This window comes from Puntigrus tetrazona, chromosome 23, assembly GCF_018831695.1.
Source record: "Puntigrus tetrazona isolate hp1 chromosome 23, ASM1883169v1, whole genome shotgun sequence".
Classification (NCBI taxonomy): Eukaryota; Metazoa; Chordata; class Actinopteri; order Cypriniformes; family Cyprinidae; genus Puntigrus; species Puntigrus tetrazona.
The window spans coordinates 3,668,632-3,690,949 of record NC_056721.1 but is presented as its reverse complement, the minus strand read 5'-3'; the positions used below and the strand labels follow the sequence as shown (position 1 = coordinate 3,690,949).

At 39.6% G+C, this 22,318-nt stretch overlaps 3 protein-coding genes and 1 long non-coding RNA gene across 7 annotated transcripts; 2 read left to right on the top strand and 2 right to left on the bottom strand.

The window, feature by feature from the left end:
• The first annotated feature begins 2,751 nt into the window (after nt 1-2,751).
• Nucleotides 2,752-8,858, top strand: etv7 (ETS variant transcription factor 7). Its single transcript, XM_043224432.1, has 9 exons — nt 2,752-3,023; nt 3,486-3,612; nt 4,803-4,967; nt 5,052-5,156; nt 5,777-5,875; nt 6,742-6,900; nt 6,997-7,139; nt 7,225-7,325; nt 8,169-8,858. The coding sequence occupies exons 1-9, from the start codon at nt 2,988-2,990 to the stop codon at nt 8,350-8,352; spliced, it is 1,119 nt and encodes a 372-aa protein (XP_043080367.1). The 5' UTR covers nt 2,752-2,987; the 3' UTR covers nt 8,353-8,858.
• Nucleotides 4,842-12,187, bottom strand: LOC122328634. The gene is made up of 5 exons (XR_006247817.1): nt 12,050-12,187; nt 11,098-11,234; nt 10,577-10,619; nt 9,937-10,056; nt 4,842-4,976 (listed from the first exon to the last, which is right to left on the bottom strand). It is a non-coding gene; the product is annotated as an uncharacterized LOC122328634 (long non-coding RNA).
• On the top strand, nt 8,991-16,485 carry pnpla1 (patatin-like phospholipase domain containing 1). The gene is made up of 10 exons (XM_043224437.1): nt 8,991-10,060; nt 11,058-11,290; nt 11,825-11,890; nt 11,988-12,197; nt 12,560-12,620; nt 13,936-14,090; nt 14,139-14,181; nt 14,227-14,359; nt 15,009-15,131; nt 15,225-16,485. Exons 1-10 carry the CDS (start codon nt 9,796-9,798, stop codon nt 15,460-15,462), a joined length of 1,527 nt encoding a protein of 508 aa, XP_043080372.1. The 5' UTR covers nt 8,991-9,795; the 3' UTR covers nt 15,463-16,485.
• An 872-nt stretch (nt 16,486-17,357) lies between these two features.
• LOC122328631 lies at nt 17,358-21,753 on the bottom strand. Of its 4 annotated transcripts, XM_043224434.1 has the most exons (6): nt 21,629-21,753; nt 20,203-20,787; nt 18,597-18,734; nt 18,405-18,481; nt 18,009-18,275; nt 17,358-17,644 (listed from the first exon to the last, which is right to left on the bottom strand). In XM_043224434.1, exons 2-6 carry the CDS (start codon nt 20,768-20,770, stop codon nt 17,600-17,602), a joined length of 1,095 nt encoding a protein of 364 aa, XP_043080369.1. In that variant the 5' UTR covers nt 20,771-20,787; nt 21,629-21,753; the 3' UTR covers nt 17,358-17,599. The 4 variants fall into 4 exon arrangements, with proteins under 4 accessions (XP_043080369.1, XP_043080371.1, XP_043080368.1 ...); XM_043224436.1 differs by lacking the exon at nt 21,629-21,753 and having other exon boundaries at nt 17,358-17,647; nt 20,203-21,622; XM_043224433.1 differs by lacking the exon at nt 21,629-21,753 and having other exon boundaries at nt 20,203-21,622.
• Between the last annotated feature and the right edge of the window lie 565 nt (nt 21,754-22,318).

The following is a 22,318-nucleotide window of genomic DNA, read 5'->3' as shown; positions in this document are numbered from 1 at the left end:
TTCCACTATATGCTGCAGCTGACTGACAAAACCTTTCAGTGTACTCACTTACAGCTTCATCCTTCTTCTGCATACAACTAGTGACCTTTGACCAATCCATGTTTTGGTCCAACAATGTTCTTTAACTCTCTCAGAACTCCTTCTCTCAGTTCATCTTTACTGGCATGTTGTAGCTCAGAAGTAACAGCTGATTCAGATTCGGTTAGAAGTTGTGACATCGGCTGTGTGACTTCTGCCAACGACATGTCGTAGAGACGCATTTTGCTAATTAAGGCTCTTCTAAATTCAGGAAAATGTGTACGTGCTGAGGGTAAGTTCTGGGATGTTCTCTCTATATCTTTAGGTCCAAGCAGTTTTGCAATTGTTTGGACCTGGACAACAGAAGAGTTGGGAGGAACACTTTCAATTCCCTCAATTCCCTGAGATCTTCTCCTAGCACCACACACCTTCACTGAATCTACAGACACCTCACTTACTGATGTGAGGGCTACCTCAGTTTCAAGGAAAGCTTGCGATATTGTCAGGATAAGTGCTATCAGGCTGACTAACTTCCACCTCTGTTTTTTCTGAAGCTTTGTTGCGATTTAATTTCTTTGTCAAAGCCGATATCCTAGCACGTAGCTCTTGGTTCTGTTCCTCTAGTTCTGAGATGAGCTGAGATTGTTGTGTAGCTAGTGCTAAGCCAAATTCTCTGTGGCAAGAGATAATGCCTTTCAAATTGTTCTTACGGAAACATGCTCCTAAAACCTTTTTACACTCCTCTACAGATCAAGTCTTATGTTTCTTGTCTAACTTTCTCAGTAATTATAAGGTTCATTTGCATGCCTAAAAGATTTGAATTTGCTATCTGACCACAAAGGAGTTACGGGAGTTTCAGTTGTGGGAATCAGTCTAGCATTCTTTTTAAACATTTTGTGAGATTTTTTTTGTTACTTAAACAAATAAAACACTCTGAAAAAAGTCTCTGATCAACAGAGGCTACACTTGTTAACACAGATCAACTAAGGTTAACCTTCTCTAACAAAGTAGAGGACAACAGAAATATTAGCAAGTAATGCCAATCTTCCCTGTTGGTTCAGAGGATAACGAATTCTTCCCTGCCAAAAAAAGAGAATAACACAAATTATTAGCGAAGTAATGCCAGTCTTCCCTGCCTAAAACAGAGGATAACCAATATTAGCACGTAATGCTAACCTTCCCTGTCTGAAACAGAGGATAACCAATTCTTCCCTAAAATTAATTTTTAGAGGATAACCTAGTTAACCAAACCCTACAGCTGTCTGTTAACTCTTCTCTGGTGGCTCAGAGGTGTACATGTACTGGTCTGTAATGATGCTTTGGATAGAGTTACACTCACCAACCCTTGGTTGTACTGAAAGATTCAGTCTGGAACGAAGTCAGATCTTTGTTGAGCTTGAAGTTTCAGTCTGGATTCAGGTGAGCAGCTCTATCCGGGTCACAGCACCAAAACTGTTGGAAACTTTTTTTAGCTTCTTTTTAAGAAGAGACCAGGAGATTCTTGGTAAAGCAGGAGTTCGTTTTTATTTTGTTGCTGTAGTCATCTGCAAGAAGTCTTCAAGAAATCTCCAAGAAAAAAAAAATCTAACTAAAACCTATAGCACAGTGAAGTTTATATGTTTCAAGGGGGAGGAGTACATAGAGGTGGAGACAGTTGTACCTTTTGATTAGCATTCACACTTAACTTGGGAAAACCTGATGTTCAGTAACTGAAAGACAAAAGATTAACGTCTCAGGACTTGGACTTCCTGTGCTTGTATTGTAAACTACAATATACTTTCAGATTGGAAGCTGTGTTTAACCTTTTATAAATTTGTAAAACAACAATGCCAAACAAGGGCAGTAAATTATAATAAGCTATTATTATTTATTACTAAAACAGATAGACATGTAGTGTTAGAGGTTAGCGTTTTATTTGTTAATTGCATAAATAAAAAAGAAAATGAATAAACAGGTTAGAAAGAGAATAATGAAGTTGTTGTTAGGCTGTATTTTTAAGAGTATAATTAGAATAGAGTTTGCTAGAGTTGGAGGGTCAAATAAAGAAATAAGACATGTGTTTTAGCTGATTCTTGGAGATAGATGGATTTTGTATTTTTGGAATATAGATTGTATATTTGTAAAGACATTATTTTTGGGTACAGTAATTGGCTGGATTTCAACGTCAGCAAGGCATTTTTATTTAGACGTAATTTTATTATATAATTTATAAAAGTAGTAATAATAATAATAATAATATATATTAGCAGTAAAGTGTACAACAGAATACAACCAAAAGCTTTAATTATAATCACATTGCACGTGAATAAAGTAAAAGGTGTAATCCGTGGCTTGTCCTACAGGTGACCTCATTATACTCCAGTTATTACTCCTAGATCTACGATGATTTTCTAGCGCTACTTAAGTTAAGATGCTTTTGGGAAACAGTCCGTAATACTGTTATGATCAGTCGTACGATCGTTTTTACGATCAACTAAAGATCACGATGCTTTTGGGAAACGCAGCCCTGGACTCTCTTATTGACATCACCCTTCTGACAAAACCTAATATAGATAATCATATTTATCATAGGCTTTTATGTGTCACTGGAGCACAGCAGCGTTTTTTAAGGTTTTCCTATTTTTGTTACTTTTAAAGATTTGCTCATTTCGCGCGCCTATAATCCTTCTGGGCTTTCAGGAAATACCAGATCGGCCACCTGAACCACCGGCACCAGGGCGATCTCTCTTCCCTGCAGTGCTCGCGAGGCTCCTGTGCGCGCAGATCCGCTCTCTTTCGTTTTCGTTTCCCGGAAGGATTCTTAATAGCGCGGCGACTCGCATAAGAAAAGACGAACTCGGCTTCGCGGGGCTTCGCGCGACACCACACGCCGCATTTGGTGCGCATGTCGATCGGCTATTGATACGGCACTCGGGCATTAATACCGGGGCGAATATTTAGGAGTTTGTTAGTCTTGAAGGTTACAGAACATGAGTGACGCCTCCTCACCGCCACCTTTGATAAAGGTAAGATCCTCATAGACGCACACACTCGCTCGCCACCAAATAAAGGCATAGCAAACCAAATGACTTTGAATCAGTGGTCAGTGATTTAATTAGAAAAACGCTTAAATCACGTGGAAATCAAGCCAAACTGCTCACTTTTTTATGCAAATGTTATATTCAGCTAACCTTTTGTTATTTTGTAAACCCTCTGAAATGTCATAATAAAGAGTTAAACACGAATGTAGATTTTTGATGCAATTAAACCTTATTAGAAAAATTAGGCGACTGTGCAAAACTGAAAATAAAAACTGTTGTGTGCCTCAAATTTACTTTCACTTTTGCTTTGTATGAGATCTGTTTGTTTTCATGCAGCGAGAGTCGAATGTCTGGTTTCTTTGCCTTCTGATTCATTCATATAAATGCTGACAGAAAACACGGGGTCTGAATTTGAACTGAACGTTTCTTTCCGCTTCCCCTTCCAAGCTACACAAGAGTTGTAATGTGAACGAACCCCCGGTTTGTTCTGCGGTTCTGCGCGACCCTCAAAGCGACCCTCCCTCGGGGTACGAGACGGTGCCTGATGAGCTCTGCAAGCTACCTGGAAGACTGCGTATGTTCCCACCTCAAATATTTACATGAAGAGCTTATGGAGTGCATTATGGAGTGCATTCTTCTACAGGACACAAAAGATGTGTAATACAAAGACACACTTTTCCAGATTGAGATGCATGAAGCAGCTCTCTTCATATATTTAACTAGGGCCCTAAGCAGAATTTTATTCGGGGGCCTCTCAGTGCGGCCAATGTGGTCGGTTATTGTCATACGAAGCATTTACAAAGTTGTAATTTCAATATGTTTTTATAATAATTACAGCAGAGAGCCTCTGTAAAAAAAAACAACTCTTGATCTATATCTAGCTAACTGAGGGATGATAATGATATTAGAATATAATACCATCCAAAAGGTAGAGTGAGGTAAATAATGTTAAGCTGTTATATATTAGTTTATGAAACTACAAAATTATATACCCAGGAAAGCTACTTTTACGCAAAAACTTTAATCAAGTAAAGTGTTATATTATATTAAAATGTCTATCTCCTGATGTTTTGATGTTCAAACATGAACTTGAACATGAAACCAAAAGATACCCTACCTAAGCTACGCTAATTAACTCAGATTTGATCTGATCAGGGGTGTGTTTCCCTCTCACTACCAATAGACTTCAATAAAAATAACCAGAATGACCCTAGTTAGCTAATAGTTAGCTAGTTAGCATAGTTGGTGCACCCTCTATGCCCACAATGCGATAAATTGAACCCTTTTGACGCACTTTGCTTTGGCCGACGCTGAGACATGAAAAGCTCCGAAAAAAGACGTGGAACGATGTGGAAATAATAAAATTATATGTACAGATTATTTATTTAATATCATATTTTTGTATAATTACCATTGGCCGTTGACATAATATATCACAAATGAAATAAATGTAAAGTTTTGTGAGAGGAATAGGCAGAAATCATTCAGTCACACTTACAAACAATCAAAGCGTGTGCCGGTGACATCACGCCATTTCGAATTTTGCCCAAACGCACAAACAAAGGTTCACCATATGACAAGAAACATAATAAATCAATGGTGCTTTCATGGAGATCCATAGCCACGTCCGTTTCGAAACTCCCATAAAATGACCATAAAGTAAACTAATTCATAGAGGTTTGTAATGACATGAGGATGAATAAATGCTGACAGTGTGTTCATTTTTGGGTGAACTAACACTGTGTTTTATGGTTGTAATGTAAGGGATCAATCCGTCTTTGTGGAACAAGGAGGACGTCAATCTCTGGCTGCGCTGGGCTCAGAGGGAATATTCTCTGCGACGCGCCGACCACCAAAAATTTGAGATGAACGGAAAGGCGCTTTGTCTTCTGACCAAAGAGGACTTCCGTCTCCGCTGTCCCAGCTCTGGTGTGTGATCTGAAATGAGTTGTAGTTATCAGTTCTGTTTCTAGATCTCATGATAACCGTGTGAATGGGAACTGCTGTGAACAGGCGATGTTCTGTACGAGCTCCTTCAACATGTGAAGCAGCAGAGGAGATGTGCCATCTTCAGTCCGCTGTCCGGCTCACAGCAGACGCCCGACTCCCACGGGACAGGTGATCTACTTGTGCATAATAAGCTTGGGAGGGTTCGGCTGGGCTCTATGCAATCCAATGCATCCAATGTATGATTATACGGTTATCTGCTTGGTTTAAATTTACGGGACTTTTAAGGTTAAACGCTGAAAGGACTCTTCGCGTTTGGGCTGTTTTTGTGTAATCCTCTAATACGGGCTTCTTGATAAACGCCTGACTTCCTATTTGAACGGTTGCCAGAGAATAAATGACTTGCCGAAGCTTGCAGCAAACACAATGATGAAGGAACTGAGTCACTGTTTTTGCTCCAGAAGACATTTTGCATTTCATACTACTGAGCACTTTTTTATAGCAAGCGATACTGACGGGAAGCACGCTGATCTGCTTCATGGAGTTAAATAACACTCATTTCTTTATAAAGGAGGGAACTTCCTGGTTGTAAATCAGCTAGAGCTGTCGCCAACAGGTGTGGCTAAATTAGACCTGCCTCCATTCAAACTATAGCACACAATGCATTTCTTTCATATCTGCCCGTTTCCGTGTAATCTTATGAATTGTTTTGCGGTTAATAAAGAGGCTTGATAGCTAATCTTGCAGGTCCTTATGTTCCATCTAACACATACAAATTCTGGTCTGTCCAGTAAATAGGAACTCCTGGGTGCTAACAGCCGGATGCAGCGCAGATCCGAGCCAGGAGAAGAAACCTGCTGAGCCTGAGCGTTCACGTGACATGCACAGAGGTCAGCGCTTACACTGTCTTTACTGACCCCAGAAAGCCCTTACATCTCACCCTAACTTGCTGAAAATGTATTAACTCTATGCTAAAATTGCTAAAACAAGAGTCGCCTGGCTGTAGTATTGCGTGGCGTGCACACATGCACAGATCAAGCACCATTTACAGTATAATGTGTCACTGGATTCTGATCTGAGATGACGTTGAAATGCTGACGGCACCCATTCGCTTATTGATGAGCAAGTGATGTAATACTACATTTGTCCAAATCTTCAAACTCATCTCGGATGTAATTTCACTTTTGGATGAACTATTCAAGATTAGATGCAGCTGTGATAAAACATTTCTGAGAGGTTTATTTTTAAAGTCCATAATGTAAAAGGAAGGCCTTTTTTGTATATAATAAAATCTTTGTAAAAATATATCTTCTAGCCCCACACATGAAATATGGATTCTGTAGACATGAATTAAAAATTTGATCACCTGATTTGATTAATTCCCTAGTTTTAGTTTAGCTTATAATTAACATTAAAACAAATGACTAATATTTACCTCATAATTAACCTCTATAAGGGGTAAATAAGGGGAAAACCTGGCCACGATTGTTGACAATATGGACACGAAGTCATAGAAAATAATTTTTGGCCACGATATCTAGTTTCCTTCTTGGCATGCCATACGCCCGGGGCTTCATTAAACACATTTTTGCACACATTTTTCTAAAAGAATGTTAAAATGGAACTGTATGTTAAAACGATGTTGTGAAAGTGTTCTTCGGCCCCTAGATCCTGACTGATGCAAGATTTTAATACAAGATTATGAAAACTTCACCCTTGAGATTTTATAGCTCTTCTTTAATTTCCTACTTTTCAGAGCTTCACTCTCCCAAAGAAAAACATCAACAGACGTCTCCAGACGTCTCCAGACAAGCAGTAAACGTCCACTGCACAGACGAGCCTCTCAACCTCTCCAGTAAACCCACGAGACCCTCAAACAGCGCGCAAACCTCGGAGGCCAACGGAAAGATTGCAGGTGCTCACGCACGACACTGAATACTGCCGATAACATAAAATGCTACCTCACGAATGGCGAAGAAACATGCCTGTCGCTGTTCCGTCTTTTCGTTAGACTGCAAACTCTTATGGGACTATGTGTACCAGCTGCTGTCGGACAGCAGGTATGAGGCCTTCATTCGCTGGGAGGATCGGGACGCCATGATCTTCAGAGTGGTGGATCCCAACGGACTCGCACGACTCTGGGGAAACCACAAAGTACTGCAGCAGTCAAGACCAGCTCACTTCTGCGTTGCTTTAAGTGGGATCGATATTGATTGGGTCCGTTTGTTTGTTATTGCAGAACAGGGCCAACATGACCTATGAGAAAATGTCCAGAGCATTACGCCATTACTACAAGCTCAACATTATCAAGAAGGAGACAGGCCAGAGGCTGCTCTTCCGGTGAGTAGAGGCACTCGAAAGGCATTTGATGCATATTTGTATTTTGGTAACACTTTATTTTAGGATCTCTTAACTAGTTGCTTATTAGCTTGCATATTAACAAACCTTTAGCCATTTATGAGTACTAATTAAGCACTTATTAATTCCTTATATAATATAATTCCTGTATATTTCCAATTAATGATGGCAAATGGGAGTTGCCCATTGTTTTAAATAGAAGTGCACTAGATCATAAAAAAAGTATAATTGTAGTGTACTTGAAATTTTAAAATAATGTAAAAAAAAAAACTGTTCAGCAGAAAATATATGAATTTTTTTTTGCTTTAAACAACATACTGCAGTTGCAACTTCATAATTAAAAACGTTTCATATTTTTAGATGTGTGACACTTATTAGTGCACCATTATAATTATGAAATTACATATAGAGATGTACTCTAGTCCACACTCACAATCTGAAGTTCATCTAAATGCATTTAAACTTTAGTTCAGCATTTAAAATATTTGTAAGCATGATGTTGAAGTATATTAAATTGAATAAAAATTCATTTGAATCCTATTTTTGTACCAGTTTTATTTGAAATTCACTACTTATTATAGTAATTACAATATCAACCCTACCCCATGTAGTTATCTTATATATTATGTATGTAAGTACACTACAAGTACTGTACACGTAAGTTCACGTACTGTACAATAAAGTGCAGAAATTCTTTATCATTTAGTAGATTTTTGAACTCACACAAGGGGGAGCTAAAACTGTATAAATGAAACCGGCTCGGCCTATATATTTTTTCCGATCACACTCGCTCTGGTGTTTTCAAACACTCCCTCTGTGCCGCAGGTTTCTGAAGACTCCCGAGGAAATCATGCAAGGCAGGTCAGACCGCACAGAAGTGTCCGAGTCTCCTGACAGCCCTGCATCCCCCGACTACCGAGAAGAGGCTCTGGAAGTATCTCCCGTATCGACTCCTACTACCATGAGCCCCAGCTCCGATCACAACTTCAGCATATCACCGATCCCCTAACATTCCCTGCCTCGTTCTGATCCAGGATCAGCCGTAGCGGTTCATAACTGAATGAGAAACCCAGAGCTGATCTTCCGTCGATGTGAAATGCCATCAGCAGCACCACAGATGGCTGGTTTCTCCGGAAACGTCCCACAGTCTCAGACCACACGGTTTTGACTCAGGGTAGCAGTGTCCAGTTGTTTGCTGTTGGTCTGCGTTAAAAGCTAAGCGACACTAATTTCTCAACACAATTCTGATTGATTCTCATAGTTGATAGGAACAAGAACTTTCTCTCAGGTTGTAAAACTGTGCAATGTTATTTTTTTACAGATTTGCGAACTGCACTTCATTACTGTGTAATAACATCACATTGTCGATTTATACAATTCATCAAATATCATTAATAACCTACAGAATTAAATCATTAACTGCATGAAGGGAGTTGACAAGTAGGACGCTTATGAGCGGTTTTTAGGTCGAAATGTATGAATTTGATATTTGATTAAAATTTTATTTTATCATTTCTTTTACTGCTTTTTTAGTTTTCTTACAGCACATATTCAGTGCATGACAAAAAAATTGCACATATTTTATTTTATCTAATGAAAGCCACGTGACCTATGAATATGAAATGATCTGAAAAACACTGCTGAAATCGTCAGCTAATTTAAAAATGACTTAAATACAAAACAGCTGTCAAAAGACAGTAATATATTTGTAATATATTTAAAGAACCAGGTTTCCCACTGTCTTGAAAAATGACGATTTTAAAAGTTTTATTCTTAGACCTGGAAAAGTCATTTAAATGCAGAAGACGAGAAATCGATAGCTTCTAGGCTTCTGGTTATGTTTTATCGCTTTTAATCCTCATCCAGTAAATACTGATCAAATGGAAAAGTCATGGGACCATTTTACATTGCCGTGACCGATGGGTCAAAACTGTTGAGAATCACCTTAAAGCAGTCCATTCAGCTGGGGGAAGTGATATGTCTGAATTATTACTTACTGTAAACCCCCCCCAGCTATGAGAACGCTGGGTACATTTACAGTTATTTTATCTACATGACGACTCTGAAGTTTTAGAAGTGGGAGTTAATAACGTTTAGGTTTAGTGAGTCCCAGCTCTTCTAGTTCTTCCTGTGCGCGTGCTTGAAATCTATCATCTCTATGGTAATCTAGTCATGACTGTGCTCATTTTAAGACATTTATTAAATGCCAAGCATATGACTGCTCGAAGGACAATAATAACACAGACATTTATCTCTGACGGCCTCTGAAAGCGCGTAGACGCTAATATAATAGGTCTAGTTTAGACATCATGAAGTGAGGAATTGATTTGAGAATCGGATCTCCTCAGCGGCTTCGGTGTCCCAGAGGGGAAGGAGGGACTTCTGTGGGTTTCTCAAAAAATCTTTTTGATTTAACAACACCGTGACCGTCCCGTTTTAAGATGCCGCGCCGATGCTCCCCATGCAAAAGCCAGTTCGAGAGTCGAAGAACTCGTACCGACCGAGATCGAGGATGTCATCGCCGCTATGCATTCTGTCTAAAAACGAGGACCTCTCCGTGTCTTTCTGTGGGTCTGGTTTTCTAGCTACGTACCAGCTCGGTGTGGCGCAGAGTCTTCTGGATAACGCCGCCTGGATCCTGCGAGGAGCTCCGAGGGTCTATGGGGCATCTTCTGGTTCCCTCGTCGCTGCAGCCGTCGTCTGTGGCACCAATCTAGGCAAGATGAGATCTTTCTGTTCATAACTTTCCTTCACTCTCACTACTGCAGGCAAAAAAACGTTTTTTTTTTCTTGATCTTGTAAATTGTTAGATTTAAGGTTTTTTAGCACTGTCATGAGATTCATGTTGATTGATCACATCCAAAGTAAGTTTTTTTTTTACATAACATATGTATTTATCATGGATATATGAATGCAAACACGTGCATTTCTAAATTTAAGAAAAATATGTTTAGATATTAAATATATGAATAGAAATATATAAATATTTTCTAAAAATATATATCGGCGTATTTAAATATACATAATAAATATACACAAACATATTACATAAACAAAAACTTTTATTTTGGATGCGATTAATCGTGATTAATTGTTAGACTAATTAAGTATTTTTTAGGCCATTGGAACAAAAACACTACACTACAAAATACTTCTCAATACTTCTTTTAATTTATGTGAGTGATACAAAGAGATCTCCTCTTAAAACCTCTGAATCTAATATTTCAACAAACCTAAATTTTGATCCCGGCTTCATCCAGTCTTGAGGTTTTTGATCTAATGTAAGGAAATTAGCACATAATTATGTAGATAACACCTCGTTTGCATATTAAAGCATACATTTTCTCAAAATGTTTGATATAAAAAAAGTTTGCAATCATTAATGCAGCTGTATGAGCACGGCGATGTCTAATTTTTTACCCGTTTACCTGGGGCCTGTTTCACAAAACAAGTTTACCAACTAAACCAGGTTTATTTCAGTTAATCCGTCTTTTTGCCAGTTTTTCTGGTCCTCAATAAGTCAGACTAACTGAAATAAGCCTGGCTTATTTGGTACACCTTTTTAATGTAAGTTCAAACAGACTTTTTGCTTTTGACACGCGTTTGTGATATCTCTCTGCAAGAGATCTGTAATGTGCCCTAAGTCACTTGGATTAAAGAGTCACGACTTGCAATTGAGTCAGCAGTAATTAAAGCCACCCTTTCTTCTCTCAGGACGTGTTCGAGACCAGCTTTTGGAGTTTGCGCGGTTTACCAAACAGCATCCTTTGGGTCTTCTCAGTCCCGCGGTGGATATTTTCCGGTGGCTGGAGGTCACGCTGCAGCGCTGTCTGCCCGATAACGCACACACTCTGGCCAGCGGCCGTCTGCACATCTCCATGACGCGCATGTCTGACGGAAAAAACGTCATCGTGTCAGAATTTAGTTCCAGCAACGAGCTTATTAAAGTGAGCACTGTGGTTATTAATAATACACGGTAACATAGCGCTAACAAATCATTTGCGATCCATCGTAGGCTAATTAAATCATAAACTGGAATCTCTGCATTGTTGATACGTTGATAGGTTATGTGCAAACTTTTATGTACGAATTACTGTTTAATAAGCTCACGTGCAAAAAGGTAGATGTTTTATTATCCTTGTTAGCCGCAAATGATGTATTCAAACCAGTAGAATGAGTTAATGATTCATTAGAAGTAAATAGTGCTCACATTTAGGTTAGTTCATTGAAAATACTAAAATAAACACAATGCCTTTATTAAAGCGCATATAATATAGTAATGTCTATGGAATCAGGTTTTCTTAGAAACACGTGCAGCCCTTCTTTTCAAGAAAGATGAAGAACCGGATGACATTCATCCCTTGGGCTTATCTACTGATGAGGAAATCGTGTTCTCTCTAGGAGTTTGTAATATCGTTCAAACGCTGTTTTTCTTTCTCTTTCACTTCTCCTCTAAACGGCCACGTTCCGTCCTCTATAAGGCCCTCTTGTGTAGCTGTTTTGTCCCTGTGTATTCTGGCGTGATCCCACCGCAGTATAAAGGTGAGGTGAGTAAGAGTGTTGGCGTAAGTGCTTAAAAAAACGTCAGAAATGCACCCCACCGGCCGACAGCCCAGAATAAGCCCCAGCCCTGTATGTTCCCAGCACTACATGGACGGAGGTTTCACAAACATCCAGCCCTTCGAGGATTCCTCCCCCACCCTCACCATCTCCCCGTTCGCTGGAGACATGGTCATCTGTCCGTCAGACACCTCCATCATCCTGTGCGACGCCATCATCCAGCAGCTCTCCTTCCAGTGCTCCGTCACCAACTTCATCCGGCTGGTGAACGCCTTGTTTCCTCGGGACTGGAAGGTGAGATCTGTAACACTGACATTTCTACGGTGCTTTTTGTTTAGTGAGTAAACACAACCCTGAACAAACAAAGAGCTTGAACATTGTGTAACCTTTTTTTTTTTTTTTTTTTTTGGTCCACTGAAAAAGGTGTAGCTTAAGGTTTAATAATTGATGCGATTTCACTCAGAAATTGCTAATAAATCGAGCAGATCATTCCAGATGAGTGCCAGATTCAATTAAATGCGAAACGACTGAAGTAGAATTACCCCTAATATTCACAAATGTGACAAATCATCTCTTTTGTGTGTGTAATATGGGTGAATAAGTGATTTGGTGGAGTTTGTCACCATGAACTAACTGTTTTTATTGTTGATCGTCAGATCCTGAAGAGGGCTTTCTACAGCGGATACCAAGACACCGTATACTTCCTGCAGCAGAGCAGTGAGATATTATCAGATTTACATTATTATCATTATTATTATTCATTTATTATTTATTATTGGCGTATGGAGTAAAACATACCGTAAAGCCCTTCGTGTAATTTTTGACGCACAGACGCGGAGCTGCCAGCTGTCACGCGTTCAGCGCGAGACTCACGCAAGTGACGCAGTTCTCACGCTCTCGCGCTGCACGTTCATTTTCTCACGCAGAAAAATGTCCCGCTAAATTCAATGTTTATTTTCTGTGTTTATTATTTTATTTGCCGTGTTTTTTTGTTAGGGTGATTTAAAAAAACAACAACTCCAGACAGAGCTCGTCAATGTCAGAATGCTTTAGATGGCCAATCAAATCAAAGAAGGGCGGGGCTTTACTGTTTGAGCGCCACATGTTTAACTCAGACCGGAACCGAGCCCGCGTTAAACCTAGCCTTCTTAACTTCTCATGTAGCACAAGCAATCAAACCAACATCACATCACACACATGCTTAAAGTTTTATATAAAAAAATTAAAACAAATCAAATATGAGCCTTTTTCTGTCAAATGCGATCGCCTTTATCATTCGTCCCAGTTATGATTTGTCCGCGGTTCTTCACGAAAAAGTGATTAATACAGCACAGTTACAACATAATCATGATTATGTAATTAACCGTCATAACCAAATGCATTTATTTTAATTATTATTCACATCGGAAATAATCACAACATGTGCAGATTTTAGCGTCTGCTTCATTTTGGCATTATATTTGTATACTTTACCGATTTCCGTTTTTATACTGTTAACTCTGCCAAACGTCCATTCAAACTGAAACTAAATTATAGGCTATAAAAACAAAACTATAACATGTACTACTACTACTACTAATAATTAAATCACAAAATAATGTGCTAAAAAAAAAAAATAATGCAAAAACCATTGGGGTCAGTAAGATTTTTATTTATTCGTTCAATTGCTGATTGGTTGGACGCATAAAATAATAAATTAATCAAAATTGATTATTATTATCAATTTTACATTATTACAAAATATTTGTAAAAATCCTTAATGGGGGCATTTTAAATTGTTATATTTTATTATTTTACAGTGTTTTACGATGTGGTCTTGGTGAGCATTTATTCTTTAAAAAACGTCAAATTATTTCCAATCCCAAACTTGTTTCATTATGGAACCTATGAATACTACTGATCGCATTGTTTAGAAAAATATAAAGTATTATAATAGGAACCTTTCTGAATGTAAATGTAGAAGTTGGACAGGGAGTTTTGTCTGTTGCTGTACTGTGTATCGTTACCCAGTTTCAGTTCTCTCCCCGGACAGATGCACTGCCGCTGTATCCTGACCGGAGAAGGGAGTCGGACGCGTCTGATGATTCGGTGAGCTCAGATCACTGGATGCTGACGCAGACCGAGGAGTCCCATCACCACGAAGAGGAATCCCATCAATACTGCCCTGAACGGCCCGTGGTCAATGGGGTTATCCATACCATCCAGATCCCACAGCACATAGGACCTCACCAGTAGAGGTCAAGACAGGTACAGCAGAGTCCCGTTTCTGTTTCTGACGGTGGAGGATTCAGTAAAGTGTTAGACACCCTCCTCTCTGTTTCAGTGCTGCTGTCTAATATCATGGGGCAGCTGGAGATTGTGAGGAACGCGAATGTGGCTTTACCTCAGCGGGCGCTCTCATACCTGCTCTTACTGTTCACGCTGCCCATCTGGAGCGCCACGGCCTTCTGGGACAGGTACTGACCGATTACAGTCCGTTTACAAAAATGATTAGTAATGCAAAATAGACTTACCTTTCTTGACCTCTACTTTAATACGAAACAAAGTCAAACTTTCTTCAAACGTAACATCAGCTGATCGTCTCTTCATTTGTAGTTATATCACAAAATAAACACGAATGAACGTCAGAAGGTGTTAAGAGGTACAGTGAGTCTTTCTGGAAAGAACGATGCCTCGTGTCTCGGTGAATTCATCATTTCGTGAATCAGGAAAGACGCCAGTAAACTGTGTGTCGCATTAAGTCGGTTTACCTTCGTGGTTAGCGCCGCTGGCTAACGATGGGCGATAAAGTCGGCCTCGTGGGTGAAGGTGGGGGAAGATGACCTCTCATTTCATCCTGCGTGTAAGGCAGCGTCTGTAAGCTCAGAGCTTAGAACACTCTAGAAGGACTTAGCTGTTGTTATCGATTTTATTGGGATGTCTACCGGAAGGTAAGTTAGGGCCACAAGGGCACTCGCGTGCGTAACGTTTATGTTGTTGTCGTCGAAACGGTCTAGAAATTAAATAAATAGAAGCACCGAAGGTTAGCCCCCATGCTGGACACCCCTGACCTGAAAGGCAACGCTCTTATGCCGCTCCTAAGCAGTGTTTTTTTTTGTTTCGCAGGTATCAGAAATGGATCAGCGACACTATGACTCTGGCATACTGGCTCTGGCATGGAATTAAGGTCTTCATGATTTTCGTGATCAAAATCATACTGTCTTCCTCGTGGAAAGCTCTTGGAGATATGTAAGCACACACACAATAAAAACGTATTTCTGCTATTAAACGTTAATGCTGCCGATGCGGAAATTTAGCAAATCAAAACTGTCTTCTGCCAAGAATGCTGAGTGTGATCAGCCTGATGCCGGCTCAAGCTCACAGGCGCCGAGAGCTGTCCTCCTCCAATCAGAACGGCCACGTCTCGGCTGTTTCCCCGCCGACTCCCTCCGTGGAGCAGACCCTCCCGAAGCTCTACACGCTCCTGTTTTCACTAGAGACGGAGAGCAAGTGGAGAAGACGCAAGATAGAAGTGCAGCACACATTACAGCAGCACATGGCCGATGTGAAGAGAAATTAAAACATGCTAGGAATGCAAGATGATTAACGTCACTCGTCAGCTGACACTTTATATTATTCTACGCTCCTTCAGAGAGAAAGCTTCACTGTTTTAATGCAAAGTACTGAATACTAATATAGGATTATTTTATTTGTAAAGACCCCGTGAAATTCAGTTATGTCTTATGAGCACTTTTTTTTTTCCTGGTGAACTAAAAGGCATATAAGAGCATATTAAAAAAATAATTTTACTAAATGTATTTTAGGGCTTAATGTATTAAAATATTATTATATATTATTTTACCTAATATTAGTATTTTTTAAAGATTCACAGATATTATAATATTACTATTTTTATTCTACCATTTATATCAGAAGTAAGACAGATCTGCAATTTTGTGGGAAGAAATGAAAACACATTTATAAATATCAATCTCAGTTAAGCTGTCATGTTTTCCGGTTGTAACATTGTGCTTTAGCATTACGCGAATAATTAGTTTGTGTTGTTTGCTTGATAATGCACTTGATATTTTATCACGCATTTAAAACGGGCTTTTATATGTGAAAATATTATAATCAATCATGATAATTTATGCAAAAGAACATTTTCATATATATACACGATCAATTGTGTCGTGAACTCTCATTATTCCCGCACAAACCGTTGCACCCTGCACTGCATTTCCCATCATCCATTGCACTGACGCCACACACACGGCTGTAATCACTCACACCTTTCAATCTCTGTACCAAGCAGTGTTGTTAAGAGTTTATCCCTCTCCTAGAGATAGGTACTCTGCGCAAGCCATTTTCCCGCTTGTTCCCTCTTAGTTTCTTCGTTAGATTTCAGTTTTATGCCTGTTTAGTGCCAGTCTTTAGTCTCGATTGGATTATTGCTTGCTACCCTTTTCGTCCCTTTGGATTACGTTCACCGCGGACTGTCCCTCGCTTGTTTCTCGAACTGCTCTCTGCTTCCCTCCTACATAACTGTTCACCGCTGTTTTGAACATGTTTTCGAATAAAGCTTCGCGCTTTGGATCCGAAAGTCTCTCGCCTTGTGTGTCCCGTTACAGATATATACATATAATATATATTCAAATTTTAACAATGCCAAAAATCCAGTTTTTATTGTATTAGCTGTATTTTTAGTTGTTTTTAACCTATTAAATAACCCAACTGCAGTTTGATTGAGATTAACCCGAATGCACAGTGAAAAAGCAGGTTTCAAATGTATTTTATATATATATATATATATATATATATATATATATACACAGGACACCTGTGTGTGTTGCATGGCGACAGCTGACTCTTAATTAGGTGGTTAGGTGGTAAGATCACAGGACTCTTCTTTCGTCAAGCTCTGAATTCAAACTCCAGGAATCAGTCGAGATCGATTAGCATCGGAGCTCAATGCAGAATGTGTTTTACGGGACGCACCGAAATGTCAAGGGTGGCTAATACACTCCCAGACGCCACTGCTGCCATTCACATCCCCCAACAAGCGCTGCCATTATTTCACAGCAAGCATTCATAAAGACATTAACTCTCCAAAAGAAACCAAATGCGGTTTTGCTAAACGATTTCAGCACAATGCCACAAACAGCACACCATCAAAACAAATATCCGTGCCACCTCCTCAGTTAGAAACCAGTACGAATGACCTTTTATAAATGGCGTAAAATGCAAGATGTTCAACCTGATCCAGCCAAATAACACATGATAGTCGCGATTCATATATTACGCATTTAATACCCGTGTGTAATGTCATTTAGCGTAAATATCTTTTCTGAATTGAGGTTAGACACAGCGTGAGACCCCGATAAACGTTTCGAAATTTTGGGTATGATATTTTAAAAGTGTTTTTATAAGAAGTCTCATACATTTATCTCATCCACAAAACAGTAACAGCAGTAATATTTTGAAATGGTATTCAAATTTAATAGTTTTTTTAATACATTTTAAAATCATCATATTACCTTTCAGAAGTCATTAGAATATGCTAATCTGGTGTAAAAAAAAAATTCACAGTTTTAGTCTTATCGGGTTGTATATTTTACAGTCGGTTACTGTATAAATTTTACAGTAAAAAGTGACTAACTTTGGCGTATTCACAAAAGCAGCTAGGATTATTACAGTCCCCCCTCTTCCCTTCACAGTCAGTCTGTTTCACTTGTACTCTGTTGTTCCAAGTCTTCAGGCACCTACCAGGAAACGAAAAACACGACATGTGATCAAGCCACTTACAATAAACCACTTAAATCCAACGGCAAAAAAAAACGGGAAACGAAACCGGGGAACAACTGTAACTTAATAACTAAAAGTTCGATTTATAATGAACAACTTTCAGTTTCAAAACTCCTAACTTCCTTCTCCAGTGGGAAAAAGAGGCAGCTACAAAAAAGCGAGCTACAAAAACAAGCCAGTGCTTCCGCAAAATTAGGCAGACGTAACGTAACGTAAATACATGACCACGAGGGGTGGGAACCGGAAAGAGTCACATTTCACTAACTTTACAGGAGAGCCGAAACAAACATTCTATCATAGATTGACTTTGCGTGTTCTCACCTGTCTGTGGGCCGCGCACTTTAGCGTGAAGGAGTCCTGAAGGTACTGGTAACCGAACCCCATGATTCGGCCGACCGCCTGGCTGCACAGTCCAGCCACTTTAGCGGTGAAGTCCAGGGTGAAGGCCAGCCTGACCAGCTCGGCAGAGGCGTCTGTGGTCTGAGGAAGAGGACTGGGGATCTGGGCTATGTAGCGGTCGGCGAGCTGCTGGAAGGAGATGTAAGACAGCTTCTGGAGGAAGTCTTGGACACTCTTGTTCACGTTTATCTAAAAAGAAATTTACACAGAAATGGTACGAGGGGCATTTATTGCTGTTTTATTGATTTGGGTCTTCATATGTTAAAAATAGGCTCTGTTGAACCTACAATAGAAATTAAATATGAGTTAAACGCTTACTCTTTGATCGATAGCATCTCCGTGTTGCTTCAGCAGGCTGATAATCCGCTCTGTAGTGTCATCACCTGAGGAGACACCTGCGTTTTTGCAAGCATTTTTTGCAACATGAAGCTTCAATAAATTAAAATTAAATAAATAATTAGTGGTGCTCGTGAATGTTTCCCGCTGGTGGGATTTTACAGAGAGGCTCACCTGAAGAGCTGCAGTCTCCTAGAGAAGCAACAGAGGGCAGCGGAGCATCTTCTGGTGAACTGCACTGAATCTCCTTCACAATCAACTCCAGTTCTTCTGACACCTTCTCAAAGTACGTATTATCGGAGTCCACGCTCACTACAAACAGAGGAAAGGTTCACACACGTAGCTGTTTGGACCAGCGATACATTAGCACTTTAGTGTACAGGCCTGGTGGACGGGAGAGAGCTTAAAGGAACGGTTCACTCAAAAATGAACATTCTGTCATCAATTGCTCAGCCTCGAGGAGTTACAAACCTTTATGAATTTCTTTGTTCTGCTGAACACAGAGGAAGACATTTTGAAGGAAGTTCGTAAACAGGCTCTTCTGGCTTCCACAGTATTTTTTTTTTCCTACCATGGAAATCAGTGGTGACCCAAAACAGCCCTGTTGACGACCGTCAAGGTGCACGGAAGTACGAAAGACATCGTCTGAATACTCCATCTGTCATCAGTGCTTCAACTGTAGCATTATGAAGCGTCGAAAAGACTTTTCAGACGACGTCTTTCATAGTTTTCTGGACCTGGACAGTGTTCATTACTTGGCAGTCAATGGGACAGTTGCAAACCTCCCGGTTTTCATTTCATTCTTAAATATCTTCAGTAAGCGACTGATGACAACATGTTCATGTTGGGGTAGAGTAAACCTTAACAAATGTCGGTGTAAAGGACTGTTCGCACCTACACTGAAGTCACAGAAACGCCTGTTTTCTCATGTTGCTGAGAAAATGCTGAGACGGATGTGTAAAAATAACGTATAGCACGAGCAGAATGAAAATGCTAATGGAAATACCCCCGTTCATAAGGCGCAACACTTTCATTTCTCACACCCACTTGTCACAAAAAAGAATATAAATATTTTTTTTACTCTCTGCCATTCCAAACTGATGAGACTTTGGTTGTGTTTCTTCAAAAAATGGACTCCTTCATTACATATTTCTGGACTTTTAATGGAGAAACCTCTCAGGTTTCATTAAAAGTATCTTTGGGGCTTTTAGGATTTGGGTTTTGAAGATTAACCAAAGTCCTGTGGGTTTAGAACAGCATGAAGATGAGCAAATAATGACAGAATTTTCATTTTTAGGCGAACTACCCCTTTAAAAGTGAAGTCTCGCTCTTCTACACATCTTCATATGATATGAATTCACAGGTGTGAGTTAAGTTAAGCCAGAACAGTGGCCTATTCACACCAAAAATGATAACTCCAAAGATAACTAATGTATAACGACAATTACATTAGTATTCACACCAACACTCAATAACGTCCGGTTTATTATAAGCTTGCGTTGTCTTTTTGTTGTCTGCAAGCTAGTTTCTGATTGGCTGTCAATGCTTCTATCATTCATTAGTTTAAAAAAATGGTCTAAAGTGATTCTAATTAGATTTTTGCCCTGTGTCATTACCATTATTTTTGTAATATGAAAATTATTTACCCATTAAAACTTGATGCGAACAGGCCTTAAATGGCTAATTCTTCTTTCCGACTGTAATTAAGTGGCCAAATTATGATTTTGACAGTTCACTTGATTCAGTTCAGTTGATCTGGCCCGTCAATTTCAAGACTTACCATCTGAGAGCCCCTCCGCACCTCCAAGAACAAGAGAGGAGTCCTTTGCTAACGTCTCTCTTTTCTCGTCGTTCTGCCTGCTGCAGAAGATCCTTCTCAGAGAGTGATTCTTCCTCAGGGTCCCACCGTGTCCAGGTGAGCCTTTGTGAGGCGAGCGAAGCCCCCGTTGTAGTCTACACTGTCCAGAGTCGGTTTCTGTAACTCGTTCAACTTTCTCTTTGGGCTCGGTCTTCTTCTTAGAGAAGAGCTGGAGAAAGCCTCTGAAGAATGATTTGGTTCTGCTCGGTGCTTTGAGGCTCTTACTCCTCACAAGAAGTAAGGGTCTGCTGCATTCGGGGCACTCGACGGTCTTCAGGAGCCCCTCTTTTCTCAGACGGTGGGTGGAGGTGTCACTGGATGCCCGTTTGGACTGCCTTCCCGGTTTAAACCTGTTGAGCTTATTTAGCTGATGTTTCTTGCATCCTTCATTCAGGCTAAGGCTGCGCTTGACGTACACCTCTAACAGACATTTAGCACACTTTTGGTCCGAAAACAGCAGTTGAGAGCTACGGGAAGAAAGCCTGGACATCTTTTACCTCACAGTATCTATAAAATAAAACAATACGAGTAATGCTGAACCTTTTATAGTTTCCCAAAGACTCCCTAAACTACATCTTTCACATATTTGCAAAATATTACATCTCCACTGACACGGAACAAAACATAGCAAAGATAAATGTTGAACACATTAGTTGATGTTTCCAAAGAAACACTCTATACGTTATGACTTATAACTAAAATGACAGTTTAAATAAAATAAGCATTTATTTATTAGTTGATTATTTTAGCACATATCCACCAAAGAGATGGGTATAGACAGTAAATAAAAAAAACGGTATTTTTTGACTTCATAAAGTGTACAGAATAATGTTTAGCGATAAAATGAGATAGTTTTGTGTTCTGAGGAGATCTGAACCTAGCAGTTAATGTAAAAGTAGAAAGGCTATGCTTATCAGTTGCACTTTATTTTACTTACATATAAAGTACTACATGGGGTGGAGCAGAGGTTTAGAGTTAGTACCTAGTTATTGTAATTACTATAATAAGTACTTAGTATGTACATCTGTAAAATAAAGAGCTAGGTTACCCACTTATCTGTTAAAGCGGAAGTTGGGTACAGGTCACGACTGTGTCCAAACCTAGCTGACTAACGCTACTTCAGTGCATAGGTACTTTAGACGTCGTAATCCACAGTTATGGTTTTTATTTTTCAAATGCTTGTCTAAGTAGGCAGCAAGTACGTTTTGAGACAGAGCCCTCACCTTCTGAATCTCCCAATATTTGTACATATAATAATACATTACACTCGGAGACGCGCTCATTTCGTGTCCTGTTTATTAAACGTGTCGCTACAGTATTAGTTTAGTATAGTGTAATTATACCTCACCTTCAGAGTATGAGTGGCGTTATTCCAAGTCAAACTTCACATTGTAAAAGCAGAAGAAGTAACGGGAAAAAAACTTCCTTGCGGCTCACAACGGTGACATGATCACGTGACTTTATGGCCCACCCACTTCATGAATATTTATTAGCATCATGAATAATTAGTACGAGATCGCACCGGGGTTTTGTTTTCGTTTTTGCTCATGATTACGCCCCCTTTGAGAAAGAAGATTTTCATCGATTTCTCAGCAAATAAGGATTTGGTCACCAAACATCTTTAGAAAAAGAAAAAAAAATTAGATTAGATTCAACTTTATTGTCATTACACATGTACAAGTACAAGGTAACGAAATGCATTTTAGGTCTAACCAGGAGTGCAATAAGCAGCAAGTGCAGGATATAAATTACAAGTGCACATACAGGTAATATGTACAGGAGATAAATATGTATAAATTAAATTACAGGTGAATGTGTTAAGAGCATAATATACAGGTTGCTAATGGGGTGGGGATGGGGGTGGGTGGGGTGGAAATCAGTGGGGGGCAGAATTCAGTAGTGAGACAGCTCTGGTAAAAAAGCTGTTCCTCAGTCTACTTGCTCTAGTCCGGGGGAATCTGAATCGCCTGCCGGATGGCAGGATGGCTGAGGACAGCTGGTTCTTCTTAAGCTTCCTCAGGAAGAAAAGATGCTGGTG

Bases quoted from the DNA above. Each gene is read 5' to 3' on its own strand.
- etv7 (XM_043224432.1), top strand. From the start codon at position 2,988: ATGAGTGACGCCTCCTCACCGCCACCTTTGATAAAG. The intron at 5,876-6,741 runs GTCAGCGCTTAC...CCTACTTTTCAG, and splicing joins TTCACGTGACATGCACAGAG to AGCTTCACTCTCCCAAAGAA. The intron at 7,140-7,224 runs GTACTGCAGCAG...TTGTTATTGCAG, and splicing joins GACTCTGGGGAAACCACAAA to AACAGGGCCAACATGACCTA.
- pnpla1 (XM_043224437.1), top strand. From the start codon at position 9,796: ATGCTCCCCATGCAAAAGCCAGTTCGAGAGTCGAAGAACTCGTACCGA. The intron at 10,061-11,057 runs GCAAGATGAGAT...TTCTTCTCTCAG, and splicing joins CGTCTGTGGCACCAATCTAG to GACGTGTTCGAGACCAGCTT. The intron at 14,091-14,138 runs GTTATCCATACC...CCTCACCAGTAG, and splicing joins AACGGCCCGTGGTCAATGGG to AGGTCAAGACAGGTACAGCA.
- LOC122328631 (XM_043224434.1), bottom strand. From the start codon at position 20,770: ATGTCCAGGCTTTCTTCCCGTAGCTCTCAACTGCTGTTTTCGGACCAA. The intron at 18,482-18,596 runs GTGAGCCTCTCT...GCAAAAACGCAG, and splicing joins AGGAGACTGCAGCTCTTCAG to GTGTCTCCTCAGGTGATGAC. The intron at 18,276-18,404 runs GTAAGCGTTTAA...ATTTCTTTTTAG, and splicing joins GAGATGCTATCGATCAAAGA to ATAAACGTGAACAAGAGTGT.